Genomic DNA, 24,268 nt, shown 5'->3' on the forward strand with positions numbered 1-24,268 from the left:
GTCTTCATATAGCCCCTAAATATCGGTACCTCCCTATATCCGGTATTTTGATGATTTATGCTATATTATTCACCGAAATTGTTAAAATTTGCTATTTGCACTTCGTAAAGGGTACTACGCCTGTGACAGAAAATTGAAGGTACACGTCTTCGTATAGACCTCAAAAATTCCATATATATACTGTATTTTTACGATTTTGACAGAATTTATAACAAATTCTATTTTTTATTTATTTATTTATTTTTTTTTAATTTTTAAATTCTTCCAAATGGTGGAGGGTATTCAAAGTTCGTCCCGGTTGAACTTACTGCTTTTTCACTTGTTTTTTGTATTTTTTACATTAAACTGTTAATTTTTTTCTCAATGGACCCACGCCGAAAAATTTTCGCTATACGTATCTTTGTACGTCCCTCATACAATCTTAAAATTGATGGAATACATTTTCTCTGAACTTATTTCCAGCACCCCACTCTAAACTATAAAAAAAGGTAAATCAAATAACCTTTTAATCCCCACCTCGCATGCATTCGAGCGTGATTGTACAGAAACAAATCTCATGGCCATCAACAAATACCACGAATTGAAATAAAATAAAATAGAAAACATAAAATACCAGCGACAAACCTCGAACTTGAACTTGATCATTGAAATCATGATCGAACGGCAAAAAGAAACATTAACGACATGAATGGCGTAGATTTATTTGTTTTTTTTTTTCTTTTTTTTGTGATTTCTATTCACTCTGTTACATTATTGCATTCGAAATAGTTCACAACGAAAGCAGACAAAAAAAAACAATCGGCAAATTTAGAAAAAAAGCAAATATTTTAGCGCCATGACAGCTCTCTGACAATGCAAACAAAAGACCGAGTGCACCAGAAAATAAATCGCAAAACAAAACTGCAAACGCACGCAATCTAAACATTAAATTACTATAATTAACTAATTAAATAATCACAAACATTTTCATTCAATTGAAATTTGAAATGTGTGTTTCCAATTAGAAATGAAATTGACAGATGTTGTCAGACGTTCTGTGCAGTTTTCAATTGTTTCCCCCTTGCTGCTTGATTTTAAGGTTGGGTTAGCCAGCCTTTTTAGAAAGGGCTCAATTCAATTGGGTGTGTATTGGAATGTTCACACTTCCTCCTACAGGTGTTACTTTTTATAATCGACATTAGAAATCCCAGGAAAATATTAAAAAGTAATGGGATTCTAATAATTCTAGGGGGATAGTGTAACCTAACCTGCATACAAATGTTTTGGAGGTTTCAAACTAAACATGTCGACTTGGACAAGATGTGGTAAAACTATCCGTATCGGAATTTATGCTCGTTTTCGTTATTCAAAAGAAATAGTCCGATCTCCACCATATTTATAACTGATCTTGTGTTGATAGATATTGAGATGTGACAAGTCTGGATGAAATCGAATGTTATTTTCGTGGCTTATGAGCTTAATGGATATTCAAAATTTTGACTCTTTATGGGGGAGATACCGGAAGGAGTGGACCGATATATCCCATCTTCACAGCAGATTTTGTATTACTAGAAAAAATGGGATATGTGAATTATGAAGAGAACCGGATGCTTATATCGGATTTTATAATAGTTTTAATTATTCAAAATGTTGACCCTTTGACGGGGAGGTACCAGAAGGAATAGTCCGATCTCTACCATCTTTATAACACATCTTGTGTTGATAGAAATATTGAGATGTGACAAGTCTGGATGGAATCGAATGTTACTTTCTAGTTTTATGAAGAAGGAGTGGGTTAATCAGACCTTGGGTTAATAAAAATATAGTATTGTGTGTAATTTGAACACAATCGGACTCTCATATCTCATATTATACGAGTTATAAATATTCAAAAATGTAGAAATAATGGGATGTGTGAAATATGATATTTCGGATTTTATGATCGTTTTGGATATTCAAAATTTTGAACCTTTGTGGGGGAGGTACCAGAAAGAGTAGACCGATAATTCCCATCTTCACAGCTGATCTTGATGGAGTGGACCGATGTTATCCATTTTTGCACCTGACGGAGAACTGAGGCAAATAGTAGAAGTTGCAAAGTTGGAGCCAAATGGGATTATTGCTTCCCTTTCTGTGCAGAAAATATATATATATATTTTTGAAAATTTCGACCTTTTGTGGGGGAGGTACCTGAAGGAGTGGGCTGATTTATTCCATATTAACACCAGACCTTGGGTAAATGAAAATAATATGATGTGTGTAATATGAAGACAATCGGATTCTTACATTACATTTTTATAAGAGTTATAATTATTCTAAATGTTGACCCTTTGTGGGGGAGGTACTCGCCGGAGTAGACCGATACTGTCCATTTTCGCATCTGTCTTAGAACTGATGCAAATATTACGATTTGCGAAGTTGGAGCAAAGCTGGGCTTCTCTCTCTGTGAAATAAAATATTTTCTTTGAAAATTTCGACCTTTTGTGGGGAAGGTACCAGAAGGAGTGAACCGATATTGAACATCTCCGAACTCGATCTAAGTTTGATAATAATATTATGATGTACCAAGATGGGATCAAATCAGATACTTCATTCGAGAGTTATCGTGCTCAGCAGCCAGCAAGACAGACAGACGGACGGACATCTCTGGATCGACTCCAAATGTCCTGAATCGGATTTGGCCCAAAAGAGACCTGGGGTCTAAAACTATTATTTCGATTAAGCAGGTTTTGGCCGTCGATGCAAATAAATGCTGGGGTAGGCCTACTTTGCGAAAATTCAAAGGCAACATGGCTAGACAAGCTTGGAACGGGAACGCACAAAGGGGTCACAATAGAGAACTACAGGGAGTCTCGGAAAGTAGAAGCTCAAATAGTGAAATAAATTATGTAAACGTGGCCTTAAGCTGGTCTTAATGCAATTATTTGAAATATTCTTGAATATAAATAGTTTTGAGATGATTCCATTTTTTTAATAGTTTTAATTAAAATTGTTTTTCTTGTCACAATTTTATTTCAAACATATTGCAACGAAAACTAGAAAACAGACACTCAATAAATTCATTTAATAAAGAATTTATTGTTTATTAATTTATTTTATTGCAAAACGTTTAACTTTTGCTCACACGCCTTCGCCGGACGTGTGTTGCTTTGGTGTGACTTGAAATTGTTCATTAAATTGCCCGGCATTTAATAATTGCTGGTTTGTTATCTAAACAAATAATGACGTCAGAATAAAAAAAACACGTTTTCACAATTCATTAAACATTTTGTATTTTGCTTCATATATATTATTGTTAAAAAATAATAACAAAAACAAACAAAAGTACCCATACAAAATCGTAATAAACAAACAAACGAAGAAAAAAATCAAAGACAAAAGGTGGTCGGTCGTTGGTGGTTCAATGACCATCGTAGACGTAATGAAAACAAAAGTTTAGATAATTTTGAAGAAATAACAGAAGGAAACAAAACGAAAAAAAAAAATAACAAAACAAATTAAAAAAAGTAGGAGGTGATATTTTGACGGTATCAAAACAAAAGCAGAGAAAAAGACACCATAAGTTAGGAGCAAAGAAAACTTCATTAATCACTGCTTTGGGCTTCTAATGACTCTTGGCTTGGAGGCCTTCGCCGTCCATTCGTTTCAAATGCAGCGGAAATCATGAAGAGGAAGACAAATAACCAGTATTTAAAAATCTGTAGCCTAGCACAACATGGGTCTTCTCATGATGTCGATGATGATGATCTGCTTGTTGACCTTGCTTCCAAAAACTAAGCCATCAAACAATCCACCGTCAGATAGACCTTCCGTCCGTCTGTCCAGACAGACAGACAGACCATACGCCGTGTGTTCATTCTAATGCCAAGATTTCAATTTAAACGTCAAATCAAATAACAAAACTCATTAATAAGATGCGGAGTTGTGATTGAGCTCCATTTTTGGCCAATTCTTAATAAGCTTAAGGCAGTTATCAATTATTTTGAAATTCAAGTCGGGTTTATTCATAGCAAAACAAATATGTGTGGTGTTTTGAAAAACAATTTTCAAAATTCTAAGAAAAAAAAAGAGCATCAACAAGATAAGATATGTCAAGATTTATTGCGAATTCAGGGACTGACGACGTGTCTTCGGGGAATTGTCCCAAATTTTGAATTTACAAATTTGAAAGTTCTCAGGAGTGTTGTTTTTAAGAATAAATTTAATAAACAAATTTAGGATTTTTTCAGTATTTTTTTATTAAGGGCATAGAGGTCCGTAGTTAGAATGAAGGGGCCTTCTGCCAATAAAAAATCTTCCTACCATCCTCTATTATTGTAAGACTTTCAAAATGTATACGGAGGACCTTTTATTATATTCTGCATGCAGACGTTATTTAATAGGTTCTCTGAAATGAATTGGTGCAACTAAGAAAGTCTCCCGGTCTTCTTCAAAATATCTTCTGTTTTTTCAATATCTGCAGAAAATCCTTGACCCATAGAAGAAATTTAATTTTTTCGTTCAATGGGAGACCTTGAAAAGTTCTTCTGTCTATAGAAAAATATACGGATAGAAGACCTAAGAGAGGTCTTCCGTCTTAAAAGACCTTTAAGAAGCCCTCTTTTTATAAAAGACCATCAACATGTCTCCCGGCTATAGAAAACGTTGCAAAACTTTCGAAGACCTTCGAAGAGGGTTCTGTCGTAAGAAGTCTTTAGAAAGATTAGCTGTCAAGACCCCTTTATAAGGACTCTCTCTATAAACCTTTACAATGGCTTCATCTCTATAGGAGATCTTTACAAGATCTCCTATTAGGAGACTATCACAAGGTATCCTCTTTTAGGAAAGTCTCGTCTCTATAGCAGATCTTTACAAGGTCTAGTCTATATTAAAGATCGTGACTTACATCGTGGGGACATAGAAAACGTTCAAAAGATTCGAAGACCTTCGAGGAGTCTTATATCGAAAGAAGACCTTAAAAAGATCAGAAGTCAAGGCCTCGTCCAAAAGGAAACCTTTACAATGACTCCTCTCTAAAAACCTTTACAATGGCTCCATCTCTCACAAGATATCCTCTCTTTAGGAGACCTTCGCAAAGTCTCCTCTCTATAGAAGACCTTCACAAAGTCTCCTCTCTATAGGAGACATTTACAAGGCTCTCATAAGGTCTTGGTCTATTAAAAGGTAATTCCCTTATATTGTAAGGCTATAGAAAACATTCAAAACTTTCGAAGGGCTTCGAAAAGACTTCGAGAACACCTTAAAAATATCAGCTCTCAAGACTCCTGTCCAAAGGAGAGTTTGCAAAGTTTTCTTCTCTATTAACCTTTACAATGGCTCCATCTGTATAGAAGACCTTCACAAGATCTCCTCTCTTTAGGAGAACTTCACAAGGCATTCTCCCTTTAGGAGACCTTCAGAAAGTCTCCTCTCTATAGGAGACCTTAACAAGGCTTTCTCAAGGTCCCGCCTCTATTAAAAGGCCGTGAGCTTATATCATGAGGACAAAGATAACGTTAAAAAGTTTCGAAGACCTTCGAAAAGTCTTCTATCGAAAGAAAACCTTAAAATGATTAAATGTCAAGACCTCTGTCTAAAGGAGACCTTTACAAGAACTCATCTCTAAAAAGCAATCAATAACAATGACTTTATCTCTATGGCTGACCTTCACAAGATTTCCTCTCTTTAGGAGGCCTTGTGAAAGCCTTGTTAAGTCTCCTATAGAGAGGAGACTTTCTGAAAGTCTCCTAAAGAGAGGATGCCTGGTGAAGTTCTCCTAAAGAGAGGAGTTAGAAGGCTATCGAAGGGTTTTCGGTCTTAGATGATCTTTATTTATTTTCGAATACAAAATACATTGACAAGGCCTCCTCTCTATACGAGACCTTTACAAGGCCTCCTCTCTATAGGTGACCTTTACAAGGCCTCTTCTCTATAGGAGACCTTTATAAGTCCCTTCTCTATAGAGACCTTCACAAGATATCCTGTATGAAGATTTTCACAGATGTTCTGTTTATAGAAGAGTGTCCTCTTTTTATAGAAGACGTTCACATGGTCTACTGTCTACAGGAGGCTTTTTAAAGTTCTTGATTTTTTAGAACGCCTTCTCTTCATAGAGTAGGCCCTCAAACCTTTAATCTATAAAAGGCCTTCAAAAGATCTCTTGCCAAAGAGGCAAGGGTCTTTTGTTTGGGGAAAAGCTAGATGTCTTATAAAAGGGTTTCTCTGTATAAAAGCCTTTAGAAAGTCTGCTATTCGAATAAGGTCCTCTAGAAGTCTTAAAAGAGGTATACAATCCGGTATAAACTCCAGGATAGTAGTTTTTACTAAAGGCCCCTTTAATGTTATCCTCGTATGGGTTATTTATACGCAGATAACATTAAATTCTAAAAATGAGAAAATTTGTCTTGAAGCCTTCCCTCTGTTGAGCTCATTACTCGAATTCGCTCAAATGTTAACGAGAGTCATTAATTTTTCCAAGGTTTTCAACTCTTTGATTGCTTAACATAAATACTCAAATTTATTTAAATAATAAAAAAAATGTTATTCCCAGAATAATCCCCAAACTCTAACCACAAAATCTCATGTTTATTTTTGCTATGAATACAAAATTTTGTTGTGTGCCGAATTTTTTTCCTAATACGATTTTAATTGATTTTTTTTTAAGAGGGATCCTCTTTGTAGTCAAACTCTATAATTCTTAGTTTCGCAGAAATGCGAATCTATCGGTCTCACAGCCACAAGTGATACCATTTAACATTCATAAATTACTCAACTTTTTTTAAATGGAAAAATAATTTAAAACTCAAATAATTTATTCTCCTCCTTTTTTAATTTTTTTTCCTTTCAGTTGTTTCCATGAAATTCAATTGGATTTGAAGTGAATATGCAACAGAGGCCGTTTGATTTTGACACAACATATCAATCAAATTTTTATTGTTAAATTAAGGAAACCAGCAACAACAACAATACTTTAACTAAAAAAACGAAATTTAGGAAACCGCCAAGGAAGAACTCCAAGAACCCTCAGCACCATAAATTGAAATTGTTTAAATTTCAAAATTTATTTGTTATTCAATTTGAGGAAGTGAGGACGAGAACACAGCAGCAAAATGCGCTTTATAATATTAATATTAGCTTTAGGTGAGTTTTGAATTTGAAAAATTTTTGAAAATTAAATTTTTAAACAATAAAATATAAAAAATGTGTTTATTGCAGTTCTTCACATAGCATGTGGCCAATATCATCAATCCTCCGCCTCGGTGGGTGTGAATTTTGAAAATATCTCCCCACCACACATGTCGGGCGGCGCCATGGCAGCCTCCCAAAGTGAACAGGATAAGCCCAGAACACGACGCATGTACGCCATGTGTCCGCCGAATTTCCAACGCATTGGCACCGAATGTTTTTCTCTCTCCCAGCAGCAGGGTAGCTGGCTGGAGGCCCATTTCATTTGTAAGGATAAAAATGCCCGCCTGGCTGAACCGGAAAAATATGCAAATCGCAAACTGCGACAATTCCTGTTGAAAAATGATGGAAGTAAGTTTGGTTCGAATTTTTGTAATATTTATTATGAATGTTTATAATGGCATACATTTCGTTTTTTTTAGACACGGATCCCATATGGATTGGAGCCACCTACGATTGGGTCAACAAAATGTGGCAGTGGAGCATTAGTGGACGCAATTTAACATTCAATGACTTTTATGATAAGTCTATCGAGTAAGTTGAAAATTGAATGTTAGAAAATCGATTTTTTTCAGAAAAGTCCTTGACAGGATTAATCTGACCCTGAGCTCTTTTTAAGGTTGCTAATAGTTAAGTGGCTTCAGATATTGATTTACCATATAGGAAGCGATGAAGGCCTAAACTTTCCAGTCACATTTTCCAATCATAAGTGGAATCGTAATATATTTGACACATCACTCAGAAGAGCTTAACACAGAATCTAGTTGACGCTGACCCTTGAAGATGTGGGAAGTCCCGCTATTCAATTCAATATTAGGGGAATTTTTAAAAGAAAAACTTAACCCTCGAAAGACCAAAACGGGAACTTCTATAGACAACTTTATAATTCAAGGATTGTCATCTACCAAATCTTCTTAAATACCAAATTTGAATCAATTTCGTGGGTAAAAGTCACTAGGATTATCAAAATACCGAATATCGGGAGGTACAATTATGTGAGAGCTATACGAAAACGTGGACCTTCACATACAATGTTTCACCACCGGAGCTGGAACCCCTTATAAATTACAAATACCAATTTTTGGATAAATCCGTGGAAAATATCATTAAAATGTCGAATATCGGGAGGTGCCGTTATATGGGGCTATACTAAAACGTGGACGTGGCACACACAATGTTTCTCCACCGGAGCTGGAACCCATTAGGAGCGATAAATACCAATTTTTAGAGAAATCCGTGGAAAAATATGACAAAAGTCATCAAAATACCGAATATTGGGAGGTACAATTATGTAGGGGCTATACGAAAACATGGCTCTATACATACAATGTTTCGCCACCGAAGCTAGACCCCATTATAACCTACAAATACAATTTTTTTTACAAATCCGTGGAAAAATGTGACGAAAATCATCAAAATACTGAATATGGAGAGGTACTGTTATATGGCGGCTATACCAAAACGTGGACTGATATATCTCATTTTCAATACCAAACATCCTAGACACAATACAAATTGTTTTGCCAAATTTTGAAGCTTTACGTCAAATAATCGTGATTTCAATAGACAGACGGAAATACAGACGGACTGACAGACGAACAGACAGGCAGACGGACATTCGACTTAGAATTTTTTGCTGATCATGAATATATATACTTTATGGGGTTTACGACGAATATTTAGTGATATTACAAACGCAAATAATAAAGTTAGGGTATATTAACTTTTCAAGGTGGAGGGTATAAAAATGAATTTCCCCAATTTCTATTGACATAGATCCACAAGTTGGCATTTTGATTAGCTGTAATTCCTTATTAGTACCTTTGGTAGGAACCTTAGATGTAGCATATTTAAGTCTACTCTCTAAAGCACCCCTGATTCCGGAGCAGTCCAGTGCTTTGGTTTGCCACTGAAGTCTAGGTTCCGTCGTGACACGACAGTCTTATGACCTCACCTGCTTTCTTGAATAAATGTCTCTAGCATGGGCTTGAGGAAAGAACTAAGATAGTATTTAAGGCACTCTCTTTATCGTCAGGGATAAATTCTTGTTTTTTTTTTGGAATTCCTCCCTTCCCGAAGGAGTCATATATTTATTTATTTATTTTTTAATTCTTGCTTTTATTTCATTTACAGACACAGTTTGGAAAATCATTGTGCAGTATTTGATCCTCAATACAAATACAGGTAAGTATTGAAATGTAAACATCTAGGTTTAATATTCTGTTCGGTCATTTTCTGCAAATTTTCTTGGGGATAGGTATGTTGTCGAAATATATATGAAACCATACGGTATGCTTGCATTATCTTTGTAGCTTTCCGAATTTTTTTATACTTTTTAAAAACTAGTTTATACAACTTTAAAGTCTCCTTTTCCTCATTTATCTCTAACATGTTTATAGCATACTTTTAGGCGCTCCCCACAATTCATTCATTAAAAAAGAAACACTTTATAATATATTAATACATTATAATAAATAGTATATATTTCTTGGTATATCATTTTGGTAGTTAATGCGCTTAAAAGTATGCTATTAAAATGTCAAATCTAAAATTTGAAAAAGTCACTTTGCATATAACACTAACATGATGTGTAGCTAACCTTAACAGGTGATACTTGATGGAACCAGCGCTATGTAACATATGTCTACGAGGGGAATGAAAATTTATTAGACTTATTGATCTGCCCTCATAATTATGAATATTATCTAAGACAATGGCAAGTCTGACAATTTATGACAATTTTTTTGTCAACATTTTTAGTTAAGTGCAATTGAATGGACACAAAAGCTTCTCACATCATAAAACAACATTATGTTACAACACCAATTGAATATTAATATTGCAATTTTGTGTCAATAAATTTCACTTCTTACTTTTACGCAAAAGAAACCATTGCATTTCAAGGCAATAAATATATTCATTGCCATCTCCACATTAAGCAAATTCTCCATGCATTTTTTATTCCATCCCGAGCAAAAAATACCTTAAAGTAAAACTTTTTTTTTGGTAAGACTGGCCTACAATCAACGCCGCAAAATAATGTATGAACTATTCTTAAACGCAGTCAATAAATTCCATGGACTCTCGGTGTGTGTGTGTTTTTGTAACATTGCTTGGCAATGGGCGAGTGTGCCCCGTATGTTTCACAAAAAGCACAGCCAGTAAATAACTTGGAATCGAAACGTGCTAATGTCAAATAATTCGTGTAGCACACAAAAAAACTAGGTGGATATCTTAATTGACAGGCGTAAAAAGCTGATTAGACTTTTGATTTCCACTCGAATGGAAAGTTTAATGCAATGAATGGGTCGGTTAGGAAAAATTGCAATACTTTGTTTTAATGATAATAAGGCGGTGTATTAAAATTCAACAAAGATAAACAGTGGAACACCAAGAAAATGAAATTTCAATGGATCGTAACATAAATTACTAACAACATTTTATTTTTTATAAAAAAACCTGACCCTTATTTTTATGAAATTAAAAAAACAGAGCCTTAATATGCCTGTTTTTGTATGACGAATCAAAGTTGATGCAATAGAAAAACACCATTTCAAACAACTTTTCCATATTTTTGATTATTTTTGAAATTGCAATCCAAAATTTTAAAATCACAGTCGGGCTTGTGTTTTTCGTTCTCCTTCGACATGCAAAAACAGACCCTTACATTAATTTATTGCAAAACCAAATGTTCATTGAATATTCTCGACATATTTCCTTAAAAATAATTTTTTCCCTCTTCCCCTAGATGGTCATCAAGATCTTGTGTGGACAAACATCGTTTCATTTGCCAGCATAAAATGCCCAAGGTTAGCGAGAAGAATCGTCACAAGGTCTACAATCGCTGGAATGCTACCTATCCCAATCAATTGGCCAATGAAGTTATTTTGGAAGTGATCGACCGCAAAGGAAGGTGAGTTGATTTGATTATTTAAAATATTTCCTTACTTTCGTTCGTTCGTTACAACATAATTTAAGTACACGAAATAGCAATTTACATATATTCCCCTTGGAAATTATGGCCATGATCTTCGTATTACTTGGCATCATAAAAAGTTAACCCAAGAGGCGGAGGGTTGGTACTGGTTTTTGGCAATGTCAAAGTACATTCGATTTGGCAGTCAAAACTACCAGAGTGAAAATAAAAAATAGTCAGGGTCGCTCTATGAAAGTTATTGATGAAATGTTTTACTTTATTTAAGCATAGGTCAAACTCTCGAATTCGACTTTGAATAAATTTTTACTTTCTTTGAAACTGGCCTTAGTTCTCGCATTCGATATCGAACAAATTTCGATCGAAATGAATTTTTGTATTCGCATTTTAAATTTATAGAAAAAAATGGGGTTCAACTCTAACATTCCACATAGGGACGGCTCTACCGAAATTATCATTTAAAATCAAGTTAAAATGGACATATTGAAATTATTGAAAATTAAAGCAAGAATTTATCCCTGAATTTTTCTTAATTAGAGTTTTTTTTTTAATTAAATAAGTTAAAAGGTATCAGTTGGTTTTCCGACAGATATATACCCTCAGCCAATGTTCAATTATTTAGAGGAATTTTGACTTCTGTTATGATTATTCGAATCATAAAATCCATATTCATCTCAGGTTTTTGGTTGAAACATTTAGATATAACAAGTTGTAAAGAATCTCTGTCTTCTTTCACAAGTTATGACAGATAAATATTTGGATGTGTGAAAATTAAAGAGGGTTGGATGCTTATTTCGCTTTCTTTGAGCGTTTTGCTTTTCAAATGATGATAACAGAAGATATGGTCCGATCTCTGCCATATTTTTAACAGATCTTGTATTGGGGGAACTATTGAGATGTACCAAGTCTGAATTGAATTAACGTTTTATGAGCTTCATGGATATTCAAAATTATGACCCGTTATGTGGGAGGTACTTGATGAAGTGGACCGATATTGTCCATTTTCACAGCAGATCTTGTGTTAGTAAAAATAATGGGGCATGTGAAATATGAGGAGAACCGGATGCTTATTTATAATCGTGTAATTTGAAGACAATCGACTCTTACATGACATTTTATAAGAGTTATATTTATTCAAAATTTTGGACCTTTATTGGGGTGGTACTTGATTGAGTGGACCTATATTGTCCATATTCGCACCTGACCTAGCACAGATGCAAATATTAGGATTTTCAAAGTTGGAGCAAAATCGGATCATCCTTTTTTTTCTGTGGAGTATTTTTTTTATTTATTTTTTAAATGTTCGACCTTTTTGTGGGATGTACCAGAAGGGGTGGACCGATATTGCTCAACTCCGAACTCGATCTAATATTACAATGTACCAAGTTTGGAACAAATCTGATACTCCCTGGCTAGGGGTATAAAAATTATAAGGCATCATTACTGTCAATGAAGTTATTCTTACTCCGCTGAGTGGAAGTGAAAAGGAAGGATTACTATATAGAGTACAATTCCCGTTGGGATTCTAAGATACTCTATGTAAAAATAAGAGAATATCCAACCAGAGTCGTCAATTTGCCGTTGACCGACCCAATATCTCCCAATTGCCTAGGAAAGGGTATGTAGGTACTTTTCAAATTAATGGCAAAGGCTTGGATAAGGTTTATCAGTAAACGTTACAATGGTTTTAGACCCGGACGGGATGGATTCTCCGTCATGAAAATATTGTATATTTTTAAACTATATTTGAAAACACATACGCCGTTTAAAAACAAAGTCCTTCGAAATGTTCTCGACCTGGCAAATCTTGCCAATAAGCAAATCAAGTTCATGACTTGAAAATGAAAAAAGACCTCAAAATAAGTACGATAGGCTCCGATTACATCTCTGACTCAATCTTAGTAACGAATGATATATTTTTCTTGAAAACTATGCTAATCACTCTTATAGTTCTCTCACAAAAAACTTTTTTTTTTTGTATAAAAGATTTGCAAATTCCTTCCCACGAGTTATATATTCTACTAAAAAATCACTACATGTCACAAGAAATATGCTAGAACAAGCTTGGTTAGTTGCTGTTAAAAGGTATCAAAATCATTCAAACCCTCCTAATATTTGTCTTTTTCCCTACTTTCATAATATTACCAACATTCTGCATTCTAATAAAATACAAATTCCAATTTCAAGAGGTATTTATTTCTTTGTAACATATGCAACTATATTTTAATACACTTCAGCTAATTGAATTGAATTTATGCAGATTTAAATTAGAATATTACGCGTAAATTGTTGCACAAATTATTGTAAATGTAAGCGGCCTATTATTGAAATCTAAAATCAAATCCATGTTATGGATTACTACTTGGCGCTGGAACTTCTAGTTTTTCTTCTGGTATATCCGAAATTTTAGAACTCTCCTCAATGTCTATTTTTGTTTCATCCGTTTCCAAAAAATTGTCCCATTTATTAAGTCGCTTTTGAATTTCTTCTTCGGTTTCTTCAATTCTACAAAAAACGAAAATTGTTTGTATTTAAAAATAAAAGAAAAAGAAATATGTTTATTGAACTTACTTATATTTAGTTTTACCATCCCAATGTTCGGCTGTCAGTTGGCGTTTACCAAAAAATCGGCCATGCATCATTTGTATCACCAAATCAGCTTCCTCGGGTGTGGACATATTAATTTGTGCAACACCTTCCGAATGGCGCTAAAGAATAAAAAACGATTTTACTTGCTCTTACATTAAGTATTTAATTTCAAAACTTACATCATAGATTATAACCTTGCGTACTGTGCCACATTTACTACACTCCTCTCTCAAATCATTTTGATAGTCCAATATAAGTTGTACTTCCTTCTCAAAGAGATCCGGATGGAAAAGATTCTTGATGATAACACTTTTCTCGTGTTTAAAACGTTCACCGCGCATCTTCTCCGGTCGCCAATCGAAAAGTCTGTCAAAGAACAAAAACGCCAAATTATTGGTACAATTTTCGAAATTATCCAAAGGGACTTACTTTTCTTTGATTTTGGCCAATTTCTCTTTGTCTTTCTTTTTCCGTTTCGGTTTAAGCGCTGGATTGTATTCACCTCTCATTTGAAATTGGGCCCGCTGTACACGGATTTTATTACCCCTTAAATTATATTCATCGAGTATTTTTAGAGCCAAATGCACTGATTCCACCTTTAAAAGAATTGGTATTCCATAAATTAGTTAACAACAAAAATTGGGCCTTATTTTAAACTAAAATGCAAGCAGGATGAGAAAGATGAGCACATGCAGATGTTAAATTTTCACGAAAAAAGCGAAATAAATTAAAACTTGTCCCTCTTTTCGATAATTTAATTTAAAGGAAGTATAGAAGGTATTCCTAACGCATTTGAGCTTCATATGTTCTCGACTACCATTTATTTAGCTTTTCTCTTTCATTTCGGTTTTGATTTGAAGTTTATCTCTATCTCTCTCTTTTCTAGATACAATCGCCGTGTCATTGCCGATGGCAGTAATGAAGAAATGGTTGTCCCCACCCGTCCCGGTACTCACAATCGTCGCCGTCGTCCACGCCCTCAACGCCCCACTGCGGTGCCCGGTGAAAACGATGTCACCTATCAATCTCCTCATACCCCAAGACATCCACGTGTTCGCACCACCACAACCACCACCACTCCATATCCCTACACTGCAGCCTCACTACCCAACAACCGTGACAATGAAATCCTAGGACCCCATGAAGCCGTCACTCCAACACCGGCCAACGTGCAAAGGAGAAAGAACTCGAATGTACGCACAAAATTGGATCGCGAACTGCAGCGCCAGCGTGAAAAGGAATTGAGACGTTTGCAACGCAAAAAGGAAAGGCAAGAAAAGAAACGCCGTGAAAAGGCTGAAACCTTGAGAAAAATGCGCGAACAAAGGGAACAGGAAAAACGCCGCATTCACGAAGAGAAAATGAGACAGAAACAATTGCAACAACAAAATCAGCAACAGCAAAGGGAATTGGATCAAATCCGCCAAAAGGAAAACGAGGCCGAGCAACAGAGGCAGCAACGTGAACGACAACTGGAGGAAACCCAACAGAAGAGCAAATTGCAAGAAATCGAGTCGTTGAAGAAGCAACGCGAGGAGGAAGAAAGAAAACGTTTGGAAGACGAAGCTGAGGAGAGAAGACGCCAGGCTTATTTGGAAAAAATGCGTGAATTAGAGGAACAAGAGAGAGCCAAGGCTGAAGAGGCACGCAAACAGGAAGCCGAAAAGAAAATGGAAGAGGCCCGAAGACAAGAGGAGGAACGCAAACGTTTAGAAGAAGCCAAACGCAAGGAATACGAAGAACGCCTCAAGCAAGCCGAAGATGAAAGAGCCCGCCAATTGGCTGAAGAACAAGAACGCAGACGTCTCCAGGATGAGGCAAACCGCCGTCAAATCGAAGAAGAACAAAAACGCAAACAGGAAGAAGAACGTAGGCGATTGGACGAAGAGGAGGAACGTTTGAAATTACAGCGCTTGGAAGAAGAGAGACGTGTCGAAGAACAGGAATTGGCCCGCTTGCGCGAAGAACAAAGAAAACGAGCGGAAATTCAACGCAAACGTGAGGAGGAAATAAAACGTCTTGAAGAGGAAGAGAAACGCATTGCCGAAGAGGAGGCACGCATCAAATACGAACTGGAGGAGGCGGAGAGACAGCGCAAACTTGAAATTGAAATGGAAGCTAAACGGGCCGAAGAGGAGGCCCGCGCCAAAGAGGAGGAACTTAAGCGTCGCGAAGAACAAGAGGAACGTGATCGTTTGGCCAAAATCGAACAAGCCAAGCGCATAGAGGAGTCGCGCAAAGAACAAACCAAAAACGAAGTTAGTAATAATTTCAGAAATCGTTTGGCCTCGTTATCGCCGGAATTGCTCAAGGAATTCATGGAGAAGCGAAAACAGCGTAAATTGCAAAAGATGAGAGAAGAGAAGGCGCGACAAGAGGCATTAGCAAATGGTTCGGCTTAAATTGGTGATCCCTCCAGCCAAGCCATTGTCCTACCACCTACCAACCGAAAACTAAACGAACTTATGAATAAGCTAACATTTTTCTAGATTTTCATCGTCTCTCTCTTTCCGATTCTCACACTCTCGTTGAAGTTCTCTCTATTTCGAACCCTTACGATTAGCCAACCCAAATGAGATGATGTTGTATATTTGTGTTAATAGAGGAAAAAGGGAACACGCGTTTACTCTCTTTTGTTGTAAGCATTAAAGAGAGTTTGAAAAAAACACAAAGTCGTAATACATTCTTTTTTTCGTTTCTAACAATTCGTCAAATTTTTTCCATTAAAAAATATACTCACAAAAAAAAAATTAAAAACGAGTTGTTTTCAGTTTTTTTGTTGTCTTATTTTTCGTTTTGTCAAGTACAACTCCCTGAACCCACAGCTTCCACACAACCCCCATATACCCATTCTAACAGAGATTTAAGTGCACTATAGTATTAAATTTTAAAACCCCGGTTTTAAAACACACAATCAAAAAAAAAAAAGTCAAATGCCAAAATACTTATGTGAGAAAATATTTTGAAAGAAAAAAATACTTTTTTTCCTTTTCAAAAGAAGAACACATCAAGAAGAACTGTATATACATATCCTTAAAATAAAATGTAATGCACCGAACTTTTTTTAAAAAAAGAATAGATTTTTAAAATGTACTTTTATCAACCCACATCGACAGGTGACACGATTACTTTCCACTTTCCATTTAGAAAAAGAAAAAAAACAAAATAATTATAAACCGACTAAACAAAAACCTACAACGATAATCAGGACTATGATTTGGGTGGGACTGGCTGTCATGGAAGCAGACCGTAATAATTGATTCCACAGAGGCGAGGATTTTTCTGGCAGAAAAATAAAATAAGATCATGATGGCATCCTATCCTAAATATATTCCTTACAAACACTGGGCTACCGTGTCATTTCAGTGAGGTCGAAACATTTAATGTGGAACATTTACATAACCTCACATTTGATATTTTGCTCTGTAGCACAGTGTAAATTACCAAAATAGAAAGAAGCAAAGGACAGTATCATTCACTCATACAACAAAACGAATATATAATATTTTAAAACAAATATATAATTTTAAGATTTTTGGTTTTTCTAAAAAAGCACTGCTCTTCAAAAAAACTATACAGTAGCCATATGTGAAGAAAATCTTAAAAGCAAATAAAAATTTAATATAACTTTTAGTAAGATAAGAAAACAAAAAAAAAACACAAAACTGCACAAAAAACCCAATTTTTTAATGATTACAAAAACAAAAGCAAAGCAAAATTATTGTTAAACAATCTAAAATAAAAATGTATTTGAAAAATATATTTTGAATTAATTTTCCTTGATTGATTTCCCATTGTTTTCATTAAAAGAGAAAAGAGAAAAATTAAAAAAATGCAAGTAAATACCGCAAAGTTACTGTTAAATTTAAGCTTTAAACAAATACGAAAAAAAAATGTTTTATTTTTATAAAAACAAAAAATAAAAACTATTTGTAACACAATTTTTTAATTACCTCAAAATGTAAGTTATTATGTTTTCAATTATTATTATTATTTTTTTTTAATTTTTATTTAATGTTAATTTTAAATTGTTTGGCCTTCGATATATATAGTTTTCCTTTTTCTACACAGCAATTTATGTATTAAAATGTTAATTCTTTGATATGAATATACTTTTTTTAATTTTAAATAAAAGCTTTTTAAAAAAAATAAACAACTAAATCTAAACTAACCCTGAATATAATAAATAATACATCTTTACATAGAACGTATAAAATCGAAATAGTCAAAAAATCTAATTTAAACAACAAAAGAAAAATAATCTAATAAGTAATAAATAAAAAGCGATACAAATAAAAAACGAAAATGTGTGATTTTTATTATTCTCAATGAGGAGGGGGTTAATTTGGACCAATAACAAGTAAGAAAGCTGTTGAATACCCTCCACTATTTGGAACGAATTTGACAATTTTCAAAAAAATCAAATCCGTTAAAAGGTCTGTTACAATTTTAAAAATACCGAATATAGTCGTTCTAATAGGGTCTATGCGACGACGTGGACATTGCATAGTCAAATTTAGACATAAGCTATTACAATATTCAAATGCGAAACTTAAAAACGAAATTCTGTGAATAATGGAGCTAAATCATCAAAATACCGAATATTGGGATGTACCATTATATGGAGGCTATACGAAGACATGGGTCTGCATATGCTATTTTAGGTCCTAGGCTATAGTATCCATTACGAATTCACTAAAATCGTCAAAATATCGTATATCGGGGGGTTCCGTTGCACATGGGCTATACGATATCGTCGTCGTCATAGACATTTCTCTTCCATAACTTCTGGAATGGATTTTAAGACAATTCCATTAAAAAATGTAGCTTAAATCATCAAAATACCGAATACAGGGATGTAACGTTATAGGGGGGATGTACGATACCGTGGACATAAATAAACAATAATCTTCTAGGAGGTAAAGTACTCAGAAGGAAATCCTATTGTGGATTTTCAGACAATTTTATTGAAAAATTTGGCTACAATCATCAAAATAGCGAAAATCGTGGGGTTCCGTTTTATACGGGTTATACGATATCGTAGATATATATATAGACAATTCTCTTCCAGGGGGGTAAAAAGTACTCAGAAAAAACTTCTGGTGTGGAATTTCAAACAAATCCATTGAAAAGTGTGGGTAAAATCAAAATACCGAATATGGGGAGGTACAGTTATTTGGGAGCTATACGATATCGTGCACCTATATAGACAATTCTCTTCGAGGAGGTAAAGTACTCAAAAGGAACTCCTTGTGTTTATTTTCAGACAATTTCATTGAAAAATTTGACTAAAATCATCAAAATACGGTATATCGGGGGGTACCGTTGTATGGGGGCCATACGATATCGTGTACCTATATACATAATTCTCTTGCAGGGCCTTGGGTGGATTTTCAGACAATTGCATTGGAAAATCTGGCTAAAATCGTCAACATACCGAATATCGGGGAGTGCCGTTGTATGGGGGCTATACAATATCGTGGACCGATATAGCCCATCTTCGAACTTGACCTGCCTGCAGACAAAAGACTAATCTGTGCAAAATTTTAGCTTCCTATCTTTTCGTTTTGACTCTAGCGTGATTACAACGGACGGAGATTGCTAAATCGTCTTAGAATTTTACGCTGATTAATAATATATATAACCACCAAGCTGGTACTTCTGACGAACGGAAAGAATTTTCGTCCCCTTATGTAGATAGCCCACTGGTTCCCCGTTTCTTCTACAATACATCCCTCTCCCCTCTTCCTCCCTCTCTACCACTATTTTGAGCGATCTCATTTTCCAAAAGAAGTAACACGGAAGTGCTCCCAAACAAAACATGAATACATAATAAATTGTAGATTCCGTAAAAAATACTCCCACTCATCGGGCAATGCTTCGCTCCCGGGTAACAATGAGCAAATCTGTGCTCTGATTTAGGGTATATCGTATTGTATAGTAACCATGTGTACCCCAGGTGCTGCTAAAATGTTGACAATTTTGTTGTAAGTAACTTCACTCCCGGTTATCTGTTGACTATATAATAAGTAAAAATGACAATTATGCCCCATTGATAATCACTTTTCGTGGAAAAAGGCTAATAACAATATTATTTTTACAAACATATCATAATGGTTCAGGCGCACTTGGGTCCTAAACTTATTTGAACAAAATTACCAGAATTGCATAAAAATCTCAAAATCTCATAAAAGTGGCTGGCTTCATTTTTCATCAATTTTTTTATTGCATAAAAAGCACCATTGGTAAACCCCCACATATAACTGTGCCACATGTTTATGTCTTTAGATGATTTCGATCAAATTTTTAAACCGAAATTCTAATAAATTGGTATTTTATATCATCCTAATGATATGATTTGACGATTTTGGGCTTAGAAGGAAAACGGTCTTACAGCTTTTGATTGATTATGGCGCTATCCATATAATTTCTTACATATTTCCTTTTTTATATTATTATTAATAATAAATGTTTCAATCATTTTCAAGATCCTGGTCTAATATGCGTTTTAAGATAATAAAAAATTGCATCCTATTTTGATGCAATTAATGGTGGTATTCGTTTTAATTTGCCTCAATTTTTCTTAAATACAATTTAAAAAAATATATTTAATCCGAAGTATGGTGACTGTGCGTGCAACAATGCAAGGTGTTAGTTTGGCATTCAAATGGCAATGAAGGATTTAACAATGGCTTAAATATTTTGCAGATTTTTCAAACAACCAAAGCAAGGCAAAAAATAGAAAAAATATTTCACCTACCTTAATGTAATCACACAAGCCATCACCCTTCAGCTGGCCATCAGCCTCAGAATAAAGTTTCAATTTCAATTTATTTGTCTGGGGATCACGCATAATCATGCCACATTTACCCATAACCTCGGCAAATTCATCCAGGGTTATGTCCAAGGGTAAATTTGAAACATAAACTTTGGTGTTGTGTTCAGGATCAATTTCAAACCATTCTGAAAAAGAGCAGCGACAAACAAACAAATTAGAAAAACACTAAATTCATTAACAAGGCTGCTAACTTACTTGGTGGTTCTTGTGCTTTGCGTTTTGTTGTACCCTTGGCGGCCTCCTCATTACTTTTCTTTGCTTCTTCTGTCATTTGCTGTAATTCTTTTTCCTTGAGTTCGGCAGCCTTTATTTCCTGTTCTTTCTTTTCATTTTCTGCCTGGGTGGTATTGTCAATGAAACCATAACTCATTTGATAGCGTGCCATAAAATCTTCATCGATTTTCGGGAACCAAGCATTTTTATCCACATCCCAAAAGTAAACGGTGCCATCACTATCCGTATATATACGTTGACCATTCTCATCAATGTCATATACAATTTCCTTTGTTGGCTGACTTTGATCTTTACTTTGGGTTTGGATCTGTGTCTTGGCTATCCATTGCTGTTTTTCACTATCCCATTTGTAGTGTTCCGTTTCGGTTACTTGCGTTTGTTTTGGTATCCATTTTTGGGTCTCTTGACACCATTTGTAGTGCTCATTTTCATAGGGATTTGTGCTAGCTGTGGATGAGGTAGTTTGTGTTTCCAAGGGTACCCAATTGTTGGCTTTTGTACACCATTTGTATTGGTATTTTGTTGCAGGATCGGTATATATGGCATTACCATCTTCAGTGTAGGTCACATGCTCAGCATGATCATCTTTTGAGGGTTTATCTGAAGAGTCATCTGTGGTTACGGCAGGTTTACTCTCCGAAGAACTTTTTGTGGAATCACATGCAGTTTTAGAAGATTTATTTTCCTCTTCAAGGGAACTTTTTGGAATTGAAATTTCTTCGGATGATTTATTTTCATTATTTTCATTTTCTTTAGAACTTCTTGTCGATCCTGATTGTGAGTGTGAGGCTTCTTCTTTACTATCATCTGCCTCTGAGACCTCATCACAATCGGTTATTGCATTTGATTTTTCATTGGAACTATCCTGAGTATTTTCTGATACCACTTCCCTGTTGGTAGTTTCTCCTACTTCTAATATTTTACTATTTTCAGACCTGTTCGATTCGCTTAATTCTTCTTTGTTATCACAATCGTTTTCTTTCGATGTTGATTCATGTCCGGCGTCTTTCACATCTCCCGTTTCCGTTACACTTTCACGATTATCCACTTTCGACGAAATTGACTTTTCATTTTCCAAATTAACGTTTTCACTTTCACTATCTACACTTTCGACCTTTGTATTGCCACTTATTGTGTTATCTTTTGTGCAAGCACTTTGTTCCTTTTTTTCTGTTTCCGTTGCATCAATGTCGGACGGTTCGTCCTGTTGGCTATCGCTCATCGTAAAATTTTAACTGCAAAGTGAAGAAATGAAGAAATTAGTTTAATGTTCATAATTATTTCCAAGAGGAATGGACAAAAAGAATCTTAGAATTGAAGCTAATTTAAAGCAACGCAGCCGGGCGGCTAATTGGTAAAAAGCTAAAAAATTGCAAAAAATGTTTTCAGCTTTAATATCCAAGATTATATGAAATTCATTGTAAAAATGGGATATAATGATGTTTAGCTAAATTAGTCGACAAATAATTTTTGAAATTATGATTGACCAGACCGAGTTTAACACCTAATTGTATGTGTGATCTTATGACGGACCTTGGTGTTGAATTAAAAAGGACTTATGGCCACGATATATTTGAATATTGACAGCCTTGGAATTTAAAGTCTGTCCATAAAAATGCCGCTTTTTTTTAAAAATATTCCTTGTGCAAAACTTAAAATTTTTATCCAAAATTTTGGGCACCATCTACCCAATATGACCTATATCCAGATTTCGAAATGAGGTAATTGTTCCCTCAGCCACATGGATAGAGTAGGGTATATATCATTTGATACGACCAAAACGTGCCTCATTGAAATAACGGTTTTAGACCCTAGGTCTCTTTGGACCAAATCCGTTTCAGGGCATTCGGAGTCGATATAGCGATGTCCGCCCGTCTGGCTGGTGCGTACGACAACTCTCGAAGGGAGTACTTGGTACATCGTAATATTATTGTCAAACTTAGAAGGAGTTCGGAGATTGGTAAGATCGGTCCACTCCTTCTGGTACCTCCCCCACAAAATGTCAAAATTTTCAATGAAAAAAATTTACTGCAGAGAAAGAAAAAGTATGATCCGATATTGCTCCAACTTTGAAAATCCTAATATTTGCATCAGTGCTAGGGCGTGTGCGAAAATTGACAAAATCGGTCCGCTACCTCCACAACAAAGTGTCAAAATGTGTCTGATTGTCTTCAAATTACACACATCACAATATTTTTATTGACCCAAGGTCTGGTGTGAAGATAGAATATATCGGTCGACTCCTTCTGGTACCTCCCCAACAAAGGGTGAAAATTTTGAATTTTAATGAAGCTCATAAAACGCAAAATTAACATCCGATTCCATTCAAACTTGGCACAACTCAATATTTCCATCAACACAAGATCTTTTATGAAGATGGTAAAGATCGGACCATTTTTTCTGGAACCTCCCACACAAAGGGTCAATGTTGTTAATAACCAAAACGATAATAAAATCCGAAATAAGCATCCGAAATTACACACATCACAATATTTTTATTAACCGAAGATCTGTTGTTAAGATGGAATATATCGGGGTCCACTCCTTCTGGTACCTCCCCAACAAAGAGTGAAAATTTTGAATTTTCATGAAGCTCATAGAACATGAAATTAACATCCGATTCCATTCAGACTTGACACATCTCAATATTTCCATCAACACCAGATCTGTTATGAAAATGGTAAAGATCGGACCATTCCACACAAAGGGTCAAAATTTTGAATAACCAAAACGATCATAAAATCCGAAATAAGCAACCGATTCTCTTCAAATTACACACATCACAATATTTTTATTAACTCAAGGTCTGGTGTCAATATGGGATTTCTCGGCCCACTCCTTCTAGCACCTCCCCCACAAAGGGTCAAAATTTTGAATATTCGTAAAGCTCATAAAACGCGAAATTAAAATATGATTCCATTCGGACGTGGCACATCTCAATATTTCCATCAACACAAGATCTTTTATAAAGATGGCAGAGATCGAACCATTTCTTCTGGTACCTCCCCCACATAGGTTTCAAGATTTTGAAAAACAAAACGCTCAAAGAAAGCGAAATAAGCATCCATCACTCCTCAAATTTCACACATACAACATTTTTGCTAACACAAGATCTTTTGTGAAGATGATATATATCTGCGAACCCTTCTGGTACCTCACCCTGTCTGTCATAAGTAGCAAAACAAGTCAGCGATTCTTTACAACTTTCTTTATCTAAATATTTCTCTCAATCAGAAACTTGAGTTGAATATGGAATTTATGGTTTTGCATAAAATTTGATAAAAAATATTCGATTTTCTTGTAATTTTGCCCATACCAATATTTTCTGACTATATCTGGTACCTCACGTAGATTTTATCATTTTCTAAAAATGATCACATATCTCATATAAAGCGAAGAAAGTAACGACTATATTCTAAACCTGGCACGTCGCAATATTTATATCATACTTATTTAGGACCGATACGAAAGGGTCCCTTTGGAACCTACTCCCTAGAAGGTTAACAATTATAATAATCATAACAGAAGTC

At 35.0% G+C, this 24,268-nt stretch overlaps 2 protein-coding genes across 4 annotated transcripts in view; one reads left to right on the top strand and one right to left on the bottom strand.

Moving 5' to 3' along the window:
• LOC101897363 (trichohyalin) overlaps positions 1 to 16,416 on the top strand; it is a 286,523-nt gene extending 270,107 nt beyond the window's left edge. For all 3 annotated transcript variants that reach the window (XM_059130411.1, XM_059130410.1, XM_059130412.1), the window contains 6 exons: positions 6,806 to 7,098; positions 7,174 to 7,494; positions 7,566 to 7,677; positions 9,277 to 9,327; positions 10,892 to 11,056; positions 14,553 to 16,416. In XM_059130411.1, the coding sequence (XP_058986394.1) occupies positions 7,068 to 7,098; positions 7,174 to 7,494; positions 7,566 to 7,677; positions 9,277 to 9,327; positions 10,892 to 11,056; positions 14,553 to 16,068 (2,196 nt within the window). In that variant the 5' untranslated portion in view covers positions 6,806 to 7,067 and the 3' untranslated portion in view covers positions 16,069 to 16,416. The remainder of the gene's footprint in view (positions 1 to 6,805; positions 7,099 to 7,173; positions 7,495 to 7,565; positions 7,678 to 9,276; positions 9,328 to 10,891; positions 11,057 to 14,552) is intronic.
• LOC101897185 (myb-like protein X) overlaps positions 13,252 to 24,268 on the bottom strand; it is a 45,393-nt gene continuing 34,376 nt past the window's right edge. Inside the window, exons 2-7 of the mRNA XM_059130413.1 lie at positions 20,700 to 21,973; positions 20,427 to 20,629; positions 14,096 to 14,262; positions 13,846 to 14,032; positions 13,649 to 13,785; positions 13,252 to 13,582 (exon numbers count right to left, since the gene is read on the bottom strand). Coding sequence (XP_058986396.1) covers positions 13,426 to 13,582; positions 13,649 to 13,785; positions 13,846 to 14,032; positions 14,096 to 14,262; positions 20,427 to 20,629; positions 20,700 to 21,960 — 2,112 coding nt within the window. The 5' untranslated portion in view covers positions 21,961 to 21,973 and the 3' untranslated portion in view covers positions 13,252 to 13,425. The remainder of the gene's footprint in view (positions 13,583 to 13,648; positions 13,786 to 13,845; positions 14,033 to 14,095; positions 14,263 to 20,426; positions 20,630 to 20,699; positions 21,974 to 24,268) is intronic.

Source organism: Musca domestica, unplaced genomic scaffold (assembly GCF_030504385.1).
Source record: "Musca domestica strain aabys unplaced genomic scaffold, Musca_domestica.polishedcontigs.V.1.1 74, whole genome shotgun sequence".
NCBI lineage: Eukaryota > Metazoa > Arthropoda > Insecta > Diptera > Muscidae > Musca > Musca domestica.